Below are 9,694 nucleotides of genomic sequence, written 5' to 3' on the forward strand. Positions count from 1 at the left end.
CCCTCCCCCACCACCCACAGGCGGCGTGGGCACTCCTGCGGCTGCTGGTGGCGGCGGCGGCGGCGGTGGTGGTGCAGGCGGAAGCGGTCGTGCTACGGCGCAGCGCCCACATGACGACCAGCCAGGGGGGAGTTGGCCAGGGGGCTGGACAATGAAATCAATTGAAAATCAAAAAGAGGAGAAGAGAGAAAAGGACCGTGGCATTGGAAGCAACACCAACAACAACAACGACAATAAACCCAGCAGGGGTGTTCACAGCGTGAAAGACCGAGCGTGAAAGCGAAAGCGAAAGCAAACACCAACGAAGAAGAAGGTCAGGCCTGAAAGTGTTCGCAGTGTTGGGGGGGCATGCCCTCGCGTGAAGAGCGAGATGGGCCGATCAGAGGGGGTAGCGCTCGGTGATGAAGGCGCGCAGCTTGGCGTAGGCGTCCTCCAGGCTTTCGTTGATGAGGACATAGTCCCATAAGCCCTCCTGGTCTCTGTAGGCCATCTCCTTCTTCGCCGTCTCCAGCCTGACCACCCACCACGAGACCACGATCAGCAAGGTCAACGACCAACGACACAACGACTCAACGCATAACGACACGTGTGTGTATGTGTCGTGTGTGTGTGTGTGTGTGTGTGTGGCTGGGACTGGATGAGTAGGGCACGCACCTCTGCTGCATGGCGTCCTCTTCGGTGTCGCCGCGGCCGCGAAGGCGCCGCTCGAGCTCCTCCATGGAGGGCGGGCTGATGAAGACGTAGTAGGGGTTGAGGTCGGTCTTCTTCACCAGCAGCACCCCCTGCAGGTCGATGTCCAGCAGACACACCTGCGCTCCGCCCCCGCCATCCGCACGTGAGACCCCGCCTGGCGGGTGCGCGCGCCCACGACGACGCCACACATTTACGGGAGGGACCTTGCCAGAGTCGACGACGTCCTGGACGGCCTTGATGCTGGTGCCGTACATGTTGCCCGAGTACACGGCGTTCTCGATGAATTTGCCCTCGGCGATCTCCTTCTCCATCGCCTCGCTGGTGCAGCCCACACCACGTCACACCGTGCACCCATGCGATGACCACACACGACGCACACGACACACGCACACGACACACACACACACACGGCACAGACATGTACGGGGGGGGTCAGCTCTCCGAAGGGTGGCCACGCGGCAGGATGTCCACTCGAGGAGCAACAGGTGCGGTCCTTTTATGGCGTATGTGTGGAGGGGGACACGAACCGCTCCACAAAGTGGTAGTTTACGCCATCGACTTCGCTGGGTCTGATCTTGCGGGTTGTGTGCGACACCGAGAACCCTTGTTCGGGGACCCCATCAAGTCGTGATACCCATAGCCACAGCGCGGGAATGGGTAAGAAAAAAGAATCGCCGATTTCAGGCCTGGAAAGGGGATTTGGGGGGAGTACCAAATGCTGAGGGGAATTCGGTCATGAGCTTCTTGATGAGAGTCGACTTACCAGCCCCCGAAGGACCGGCGAACACGATGGGGCGAACACGAGCCAGCATGAAGAGGCGAACAAACCAAAAGGGAAAATGAATTTTTATCAATTTCTTTTGTTCTTTGCAAAGTGGTGAAATTTCATAGTTGTTTAAATCACCTGCTCATTGGTTTATTGTAACTCCGTTACCGTTAAATTAAAATCGCTCGGAGTGGAAACGGTTTGTGACTTTTTGTGCCGTGTCATGGTTTGTGCCCATTCGCTTGCGGCCAAGAGCTTTTCCCTTCAATACTGAGACCGGCCAACCGGTAATCGTACCGGGTAATTTAAACCGCCTACCAGCAATCGAAGCGGTCGGGAATGCGACGGAGAAGGATCAGACCCACGCGCCTCGCCGTAGCACACCACGCAGCTCCGGCAGCAACATCACGCGTTCAAAGCCACACACGCGCGCTAGCCGAACATACCCCAACGCGCGCGCGCACACAAACACACAGTGCCATCATGAGCGTCAGCATCCAGAAGCAGCGAGGAGCCGTCACCTTCAAGGCCGACAAGGGCCTCAACCCGGAAGCCCTGCAGAAGGTACCTCCACATGGTGGCCACCTGCACGAAGATGAGCAACTCCCGACGCACCACCACCACGGGCGGGTGTTGGCGTATATCTCTCTCTCCATTATTTTTTTAATATATAGATATATTATAATTGTTATAGCAGCAGCAGCAGCAGCAGTAGTAGTATTATCGTCCGCGTGTACTGACTCGTGGGTCGTGCTGCTGCTGCTGCTGCTGCTGCGTGGCCATCGACGTGCCAGACGTTCGAGCAGTTCGGGTCGGTGGGTCGCGTGCTCGTGGAGACCAAGGCCACGTCCGTGGCCTGGGAGCGCAAGGCGCCCGTGCAGTTCCCCGGCACCTACCCCGAGGTGGCCGTCGAAATCGGTACCCGCCGCCGCCACCACCCTGCCGCTGCTGCCGTTGTCTGTTGTCTGTTGTCTGTTGATCCAGTGGTGGTGGTGTGCACCCTGTTGTCGTTTTCATAATCAACTTCTTGGTACTCACGCTGTGCACCACGGTGTGTTTTTTTTTTTTTTCGACACCCTTTGCGGTGGCGTTGGTTGGGCCACGACCGCAGCCGGCAATCTGCCGGTGGAGGTGGCCGTCATCGGGTCGTTCGCCCCGGGCGAGGGTGAGCGCTTCTACCACCGCTCGGTGGCCCTCCAGGCACAGCACCTCACCTTCGTCGACGAGTACAACGAGGTGCACTACCCCCCTCCCCCCCGTAATCTCTTATTACTACCAACCAACCCCGCTATCTAAATTGGGCCTTATTCAAATCACCGGCGGTTGCTGACCCTGGGTTGGGTTGGGTTGGCTGCCTGGCGGGTGGGATTGGGGGGGGGAACACAGGCGAGCGCCAAGATCGCCAACGCGGACTTCAGCCGGGACGACCCGACCACCATCTACACCTTCTCCGTGGGCACCCAGGACCTCGTGTTCCACCGCCACGCCGGCCACCGAGCCATCACCGGCATCACCGGTACGCCCGTCCAGCAACCACCAGCAACCACCACCACCACCGCCGCCCCCGCGCGCCAGACGAGTTTCCAACACGCGCGCCTGCGGTGTGTGTGTCGTGTGTGTGTGTGTGTGGTGTGTGTCGTGTGTGTGTTGGCACACAGGGTCTGGTGGTGCCAACCTCAAGTTCAGCGCGGCGACGCCGGAGGAGGCGGCGAGCAACCCGGACGTGTTCGTGGAGAAGATGTTCATCATCGAGATCCCGGCGGACAGCATGTTCGTGCTGCGGTTCTCGGGCACGGTCTACCACCAGTTCGGGCCGAGCACGCCCGGCAAGGACGCCTTCTTCGCCATCTCCGTGCACACCAACGAGGCCGGCGGGCTCGAGGGCGAGCTGCTGGACATCGTCAAGGCCGGCAACGGCAGCATCCCGCTCCTCACCGAGCCCATCTCCGACGCCGTGGCCGACCTGCTCGACGGCAAGAAGCTCAAGAAGCTCAAGGTCAAGGACCGCCAGCGCCGCACCGTGTCGGCCACCAAGCGCTACATGACCCGCGTGCGCAACGGCGACGCGCCCGCCGAGGGAGCGGCGCCCCTGAGCGGCAACCACGCCGTGGAGCCCGAGGTGATCAGCCACGAGGTGGCCACCATCCTGCGCGAGCAGGTCGAGCAGCTGCGCGAGCGGATCGTCCACTTCAGCCTGCCCCGCCTGGCCACCATCTACAGCCCGCCCCAGGACACCTACATCATCGAATTCGACGGCGAGCAGTCTGACGACGCCGTCGACAAGGCCCTCGCCGCCGCCATCACCACCCCCGACGGCCTCTCCCTCACCCTCGAGCGGGCCTGTCGCATTGGCTACTCTTGTTGACACTTGTCTCTCTTCTTCCCTTCTCTTCTCTCTCCTCTCTCTTCTCTTCCCCTCTCCACGCACGCACGCTCACACCTGCCTTGAGCCGCACCCTGTGGATGTGTTGTTGTTGTTTTTTTTCTGTAATAAAAGTAAAGGGATATCACCTCGCGCCGCTTTCCTGGCCGCCGGCTCCTCCCTAGACCTTGAACGGGTAGTAGGGGGCCTTGTGGGAGTAGAACAGCCGCACCTGCACCAGCCAGCACCCCGCCACGCCCCCGAAGCACAGCGCGAACAGCGGCAGCCGCAGCCACGCACGCTCTGCACAACGTTGGTTCACATGATATGGGTTTGGGGGGGCTAGCGTAAGCAAGTGGCGCGCTGCGATGATGGGCGAGTGAGGGGACAGGGAGAGGATCAAAGAGGGGGGGGTACTGATGCGGGGGACCCAGGCGGTGAGGAGGATGAAGAGGAGGGCGGGGACCAGGTTGAGCACGACGATGACGATGCCCTCGGCTCCGTACTGGGAGCGCATCTCGCCCATGAAGACCTCCGGCTCGCCCGTATGGTGGTTGTGGCCGTACCACGGCACCCCGTGGATGGCGTTGTAGATCGTGCCCGAAAACGTGAACACGTACGCACACTGCACGGATCGTCGTCGTCGCACGCAGAACACAGCACACAACACGCACGACATGCGACACGACACGCGCCACATGTGAGCCGATGGCACGGGCTATAGCCCCGCTTGGGGTAGAAGGAGGAGATACCATGACGCCGAAGAAGTAGATGAGGTGGTGGTCGTAGTTGCGAATGACGGCGGGCAGCTTGTAGAGGATGGCGAGGCCCGTCAACACGGCGGCCGCAGTCTGTACGTTGGGGTTCTTCCACAGCGGCTGCGGAATGTGCACCTGCGTCACCCCCCCCCCAGCGCCGCACCACCAGCCACCAGCCACCAGCCACCAGCCACGACGGAGAAGCGCGTCAGCACATCGTCATCGCCATCGTGAGCCGCCGCCCGGCAGATCACGCGCCCGCCATTGGTTGATGAGGGCAGGAGGGGTACCGGGAGGCCGCTGTTCTGGGCGATCCACTCGGCCACCACCTCGGGATCGGTCAGGTGCTCCATCGACTCGATCCGGTACCTGTGCGTGCGTGCGGTCCAGCACCGGTGTTGAGAATGGAAAGGGGCGACACCCTTAGGTGCACACGCGCGGCCATGCATCGCGATGATGATGCCGGATCACGACGGGTGAAGCAGGGAAGGGCAGGAGAGAGGAGAGAGGCCAGGACGAGATGGGGCGGGGCGGGGGGGCGTACTGGACGGGGTTCTTCGCTTCGCCGTCGGCCTGGTGCGGCACGTACAGCAGCACGGGCGCGTGCGAAATGCCGATCTGGTTGGACCGCGATCACCGGAACGGGTTAGCCACACAGACACGCATAGGCGCGCGCACGCAACACGCAACACACGGCACGCCGCGCGCACGCACGACTGCATAGAGAGTGCATTGCCAAGTGGGCATTGACAAAGAGGAGCGCTACAAACACGTGAACATGAACAGAACAGAACAAAAGTGCACGGCGGCGGCGGCGGCGGCGGCGGGTGGGCGTACGTCTTTGAAGGACTGCTTGCCCTTCTCCGAGCTGAGTTCGGCGAAAAAGAGGTCCGGCACCCCCGGCACGCCCTGGACCGCCCGCTTCACAGCTCCGAGGGCCTTGCGCAGCATCCTGCCCTCGCGTGCGCGCGCGCGCGCGCCGTGTGAAGGGGGTGTATGCGGAGTGTGGCGGGCGTGCCCACGCGTTCGTCGAAGGTGAGAAGAGTCGGTTGGTGGGGCGGCGGCGGCGGCGGCGGCGGATGCAGCGTGTTCCTTGCGCGCGCGCGTGTGTGTGTCTGTGTAGGAGGAAGGCCAGGGGGTACCCGCAAGCGGGACTGTTGGGGACGGTGAGGAGGAGGACAAGGCGGTAGGGTCGCCTTTGGGCCGCTTCCAAGGGGTCGAAGACAAAGCGGCGGAAGGACTTGTCGGAGAACTGCAGGAGCTCGCTGGCGCCCAGCTTGGCCGTGTGGCCTCGCAACACCTCCACGTCTGGACCCGACCCAGCAGCCGCCTATGCGGGCGCACAGGACAGGGCACCACCACGGCACCACAACGAAAGAGAGGGAGTACGAAGTTTGTAAAAAAAAACCTGTATAGTTGAAAAGATGCGTGTGCTTACCGTCAAGAGGGGGGCACACACAAGAAGGAATCCAAGGGTGAGGACGCCGAAAAAGCAGGCTCGAGAGTCCGACATGGCAGCGCAAAGATGGGGCGCTGAAAAATAACTGTTTTATCGCATCATTTCTTTTGGCCTGAATGTTAAAAATTCAAGGAAGGCCACGCCGGCAAACCACCTTGCGTACGTGGTAACCAATCAAACGGGAAGGGCGGCCAATACGGTTGCTCTGTCGTCGGGCGTCAGGAAGACAGCATAAGGCTCCAAGGACACCGAAAAGTCTCTGCCATTGGCCCACGCTGACCAATAGCCGCCGAAAGCCAAGTGGCTTGAGGCAACGGAAACAAAAGAAATGGTTTTCACGCCCCTTTTGTGAAGAATTGGGAAAATGAAAGGCGAAAATATAAAGCGACCCAGCAGGAACACGAGAGCCAGTCTTGCGTAGCGCACCACAACCCACCAACAACCCCTCTACCACCACCCCCCTCCATCACACACCATGTCCTGGCAGACGTACGTCGACACCAACCTCGTGGGCACTGGCGCCGTGACTCAGGCCGCCATCCTCGGCCTCGACGGTAACACCTGGGCCACCTCTGCTGGCTTCGCCGTGACCCCCGCTCAGGGCCAGACCCTCGCCAGCGCCTTCAACAACGCCGACCCCATCCGCGCGTCTGGCTTCGATCTCGCTGGTGTCCACTACGTGACCCTCCGCGCTGACGACCGTTCCATCTACGGTAAGAAGGGCTCGGCTGGTGTCATCACCGTCAAGACCTCCAAGTCCATCCTCGTGGGCGTCTACAACGAGAAGATCCAGCCCGGTACCGCCGCCAATGTGGTGGAGAAGCTCGCTGACTACCTCATCGGTCAGGGCTTTTAAGCAAGCTCCCTACCGCCTTGCTCTCTGTACCCTCCTTCTCTCACGCCCGGGTGAGTCCTTTACACTTAGCTGCCTTCCCAACTCTGCGCTCCCTGGTTCTCTCCTCGATTTGTTGCGCTCTACTCGCGTACCAAGTCGAGGATCGAGGACTGAGAGTGCAGAGAAAGGCGGTGGCGGGCTAAAGGTCTTCCGCCCATGTTAAAATAAATACATACATAAGCTGTACACTCTTGCATTGGCAATGTCTCCCTCCATTCCCGTACGCCCATTCTCTCGGATCAGAGTAGGCGTGGTCACCAAGAAAATTATATTCTATTTATTTCTCTTCTGCCGTCACACAGTCGCCCTCCCATTCACGATGCATAGGAAGAGCTCCTTGATCGTTGCTCGGGTCAAGGTCTTCCCCCTTCCCGGCCATTCGTTGCCACGTCTTCTTTCATCTTCGGCAACATGTCCCAGCATGTGCGCTACGACGACGTCGTTGACATCACGCACATGTGGACGCGCCCACGTTAGACGCTTCGCCGCGGAGGCCGCTCGCCCCGGCAGCAAGGGAAGCAACACAACGAAGAAGGAAGAAGACGAGGAAGAGTGGGTTGATCCGCCCCACATCGCCGAGGCCAAGCAGCGATTGCGAACCTTCGAGAAGGAGGACCTCTACGCGGTGCTGGGCGTCGCTCCCGACGTGGACAGCGAGGGCATCATCACGGCCTACAACGAGCGTGGTGCTGCCTTGGCCTCGGCGCCCGACTTCAGCACCAATGCTGAGCTCAAGGCCCAACTGCAGCGACTCAAGCACGCTACGGAGGTTTGTCACCCACCACCACCACCACCACCACCACCACCCATCATGGCCCTCTTCTGGTTGTTGTACTGATGTTGCGCGTTGTTGTTAATCCGCGCAGGTGCTGCTCGACCCGCCACAGCGGCTCGAGTTTGATGCGCAGCGGCGTTCGGTGCACGAGGCGCTGCGGCGGCTGGAGGTGGACCCCAAGTGGGCGCGGGGCAAGGTGAGGATGGTCACCGTGGGCCGCACCTTCCTCTTCACGAAGCAGGTGTGGGCGTTCGGCGTGTTCCTGGCCATGATGGGCGTCTTCACCTACATCGCCATCGATTTCGCGCGGCGCAAGGAGGAGCAGCTCAAGCGCCACGACCGAGCCACGGTGACCCGCAAGGGCAGCCCCACGCAAGAGCAGCCCCACAGGCGCACGCCAGTCACACCCCCTCCCGCTGCCGCTGCCGCCACAACCACAATCCCCACACCAACAGAGAAAGATGCGTGAAGGAACCGCTTGCTCGTGTTCGTTTCATCACACAAAGCCTTTGCAGCGCCTCAGCGCAACGTTGGTCGCTACGTTCTGGCGTCGCCGTCTTCGTAACCATCGTCTTCGTCGTCGTTGTCGTCCTCCGCGGCGGCGGGATCGGGAGGAGGTGCCGCGGGCTGTTGTGTTGGCGGCGGAATGACCCGCATGCCCGTCTCGGGGTCCGTGAGCGGTGGATAGCTTCGTGTTGCCCCCACCTTGCGGAAGGCGAAGGCCAGATAGATGTCTGCGCCACGCCACGCCACGCGTCAGATTGTGGGGGGGGGGCAGTCGCCAGAACGAAGAAGAGGGGTACATACTTGCGGCCTCCCATTCGTCGGCCGAGATGGCTCCGTTTTCGTCGACGGCCTCCATGTGGAAGAGGAGCCGGTAGAGGGCCTGGTCGGTCTTGACCTTCTCGCAGAACAGCTCGTGGAAGGTCCACTTCTTGTACAGCTGCAGCCCCACCTTCGCTGCCAGCCTGCAGCCCCCACGTCGCACGAGCGAGCGAGAGAACAGAGTGAGCGCGCGGGTTGGGCCGATGACGGCGATGGGTGGGTGAGAAGGGGGAGCACCTCTCGAGGGTGGGGAAGTGGACGAGATATTCGGGCACGTCCTTCACCGCATCGATGAGAGAGAACGTATACTGGGCTCCGAACTCGGGGAACGTGCGCTACAACGCACGCACGCACGCACACGCACCAACCCCCCCCCGTAGAATATATACGTGAGTCACCAGGGCACGGATGACGTCGTGTTCAACTGCACCGCGCATGGGTGCGAGAGAGAGAGAGAGAGAGCGAGCGAGCGAAAGAGCGTGGGCGACCGGCCGCGGTACCTTTTGTGGGAAGGTGATGCTGTACACGCTGTTGCCAAAGGTGTTGCCCTCGCAATGCCGAATCTTCTTTCTGGGAGACCCACGTGGAACTCGAGTCAGTTGCGTGATGCGCCCCGAACACGACCACGCGAGCGCGCGTACACAATCCAGTTGGCGTTGGGGATGGTGCCGATGAACCACCCGCCGTCCTTCAGCCGGTCACTCACATTCTGCAGCATCCTGCAAGAAAGGGGACACGCACAAAGAGGGAGAGATGGTCAGGGAGTGGTGGTTGATGACACACACGGCACGTGGGGGCGGGCATGTGATGTGTACGAAAGCACCCGCTGTTCGGAGTCGAACGCGTAGTGGAGGGCGAACTGGCAGTTGACGAGATCGAACCACAAATCGCGATCGAGGTGATCGCTCAGCCTGGTCTGCGAGCACCCAGCCACGCAGGCAAGACGTCGCGCTCGTGTGTGAGGAGGAGGAGCGATGGTCGACCATGAGGAAGAAGAGGAGAGGACGTGCCTGGAAGCAATCGGTGCCGAGGAAGAGCGCGGGGAAGGCCGCATGTCGCGAGTTGCGGTACCGCTCCTCGGCCGCCTTCACCGACTCTTCAGCAATATCTGCCAAGCGCGTGCGTGTCACAGTTAAAAAAAAGGCAATGATAAATAAATAA

The 9,694-nt window shown here is 61.1% G+C and overlaps 7 protein-coding genes across 7 annotated transcripts in view; 3 read left to right on the forward strand and 4 right to left on the reverse strand.

Moving 5' to 3' along the window:
- ACA1_396910 (uncharacterized protein) overlaps nucleotides 1–112 on the reverse strand; it is a gene marked incomplete at both ends in the record, with an annotated part of 3,149 nt that extends 3,037 nt beyond the window's left edge. Inside the window, one exon of the mRNA XM_004351590.1 lies at nucleotides 34–112. Coding sequence (XP_004351642.1) covers nucleotides 34–112 — 79 coding nt within the window. The remainder of the gene's footprint in view (nucleotides 1–33) is intronic.
- Nucleotides 113–379: 267 nt separating this feature from the next.
- ACA1_396920 (guanylate kinase) lies at nucleotides 380–1,505 on the reverse strand (the record flags this gene model as incomplete). Its single annotated transcript, XM_004351591.1, has 5 exons — nucleotides 380–512; nucleotides 655–809; nucleotides 897–1,011; nucleotides 1,221–1,296; nucleotides 1,406–1,505. The coding sequence occupies 5 exons, from the start codon at nucleotides 1,503–1,505 to the stop codon at nucleotides 380–382; spliced, it is 579 nt and encodes a 192-aa protein (XP_004351643.1).
- Nucleotides 1,506–1,942: 437 nt separating this feature from the next.
- Nucleotides 1,943–3,824, forward strand: ACA1_396930 (uncharacterized protein; the record flags this gene model as incomplete). The annotated part of the gene is made up of 5 exons (XM_004351592.1): nucleotides 1,943–2,023; nucleotides 2,254–2,377; nucleotides 2,571–2,695; nucleotides 2,846–2,975; nucleotides 3,118–3,824. 5 exons carry the CDS (start codon nucleotides 1,943–1,945, stop codon nucleotides 3,822–3,824), a joined length of 1,167 nt encoding a protein of 388 aa, XP_004351644.1.
- Nucleotides 3,825–4,002: 178 nt separating this feature from the next.
- Nucleotides 4,003–6,092, reverse strand: ACA1_396940 (OST3 / OST6 family protein; the record flags this gene model as incomplete). The annotated part of the gene is made up of 8 exons (XM_004351593.1): nucleotides 4,003–4,053; nucleotides 4,252–4,446; nucleotides 4,574–4,714; nucleotides 4,870–4,948; nucleotides 5,124–5,197; nucleotides 5,417–5,531; nucleotides 5,722–5,909; nucleotides 6,039–6,092. The coding sequence occupies 8 exons, from the start codon at nucleotides 6,090–6,092 to the stop codon at nucleotides 4,003–4,005; spliced, it is 897 nt and encodes a 298-aa protein (XP_004351645.1).
- Nucleotides 6,093–6,513: 421 nt separating this feature from the next.
- ACA1_396950 (profilin, putative) lies at nucleotides 6,514–6,894 on the forward strand (the record flags this gene model as incomplete). The annotated part of the gene is made up of 1 exon (XM_004351594.1): nucleotides 6,514–6,894. The coding sequence occupies one exon, from the start codon at nucleotides 6,514–6,516 to the stop codon at nucleotides 6,892–6,894; it is 381 nt and encodes a 126-aa protein (XP_004351646.1).
- Nucleotides 6,895–7,354: 460 nt separating this feature from the next.
- Nucleotides 7,355–8,177, forward strand: ACA1_396960 (DnaJ domain containing protein; the record flags this gene model as incomplete). Its single annotated transcript, XM_004351595.1, has 2 exons — nucleotides 7,355–7,702; nucleotides 7,800–8,177. The coding sequence occupies 2 exons, from the start codon at nucleotides 7,355–7,357 to the stop codon at nucleotides 8,175–8,177; spliced, it is 726 nt and encodes a 241-aa protein (XP_004351647.1).
- A 68-nt stretch (nucleotides 8,178–8,245) lies between these two features.
- Nucleotides 8,246–9,694, reverse strand: part of ACA1_396970 (mRNA capping enzyme, large subunit) — a gene marked incomplete at both ends in the record, with an annotated part of 4,596 nt that continues 3,147 nt past the window's right edge. The window contains 6 exons of the mRNA XM_004351596.1: nucleotides 8,246–8,442; nucleotides 8,516–8,676; nucleotides 8,771–8,868; nucleotides 9,034–9,103; nucleotides 9,175–9,252; nucleotides 9,349–9,444. Of these exons, the coding sequence (XP_004351648.1) occupies nucleotides 8,246–8,442; nucleotides 8,516–8,676; nucleotides 8,771–8,868; nucleotides 9,034–9,103; nucleotides 9,175–9,252; nucleotides 9,349–9,444 (700 nt within the window). The remainder of the gene's footprint in view (nucleotides 8,443–8,515; nucleotides 8,677–8,770; nucleotides 8,869–9,033; nucleotides 9,104–9,174; nucleotides 9,253–9,348; nucleotides 9,445–9,694) is intronic.

This window comes from Acanthamoeba castellanii, assembly GCF_000313135.1.
Source record: "Acanthamoeba castellanii str. Neff unplaced genomic scaffold scf7180000084759, whole genome shotgun sequence".
In the NCBI taxonomy this organism is placed as follows: domain Eukaryota; phylum Discosea; order Longamoebia; family Acanthamoebidae; genus Acanthamoeba; species Acanthamoeba castellanii.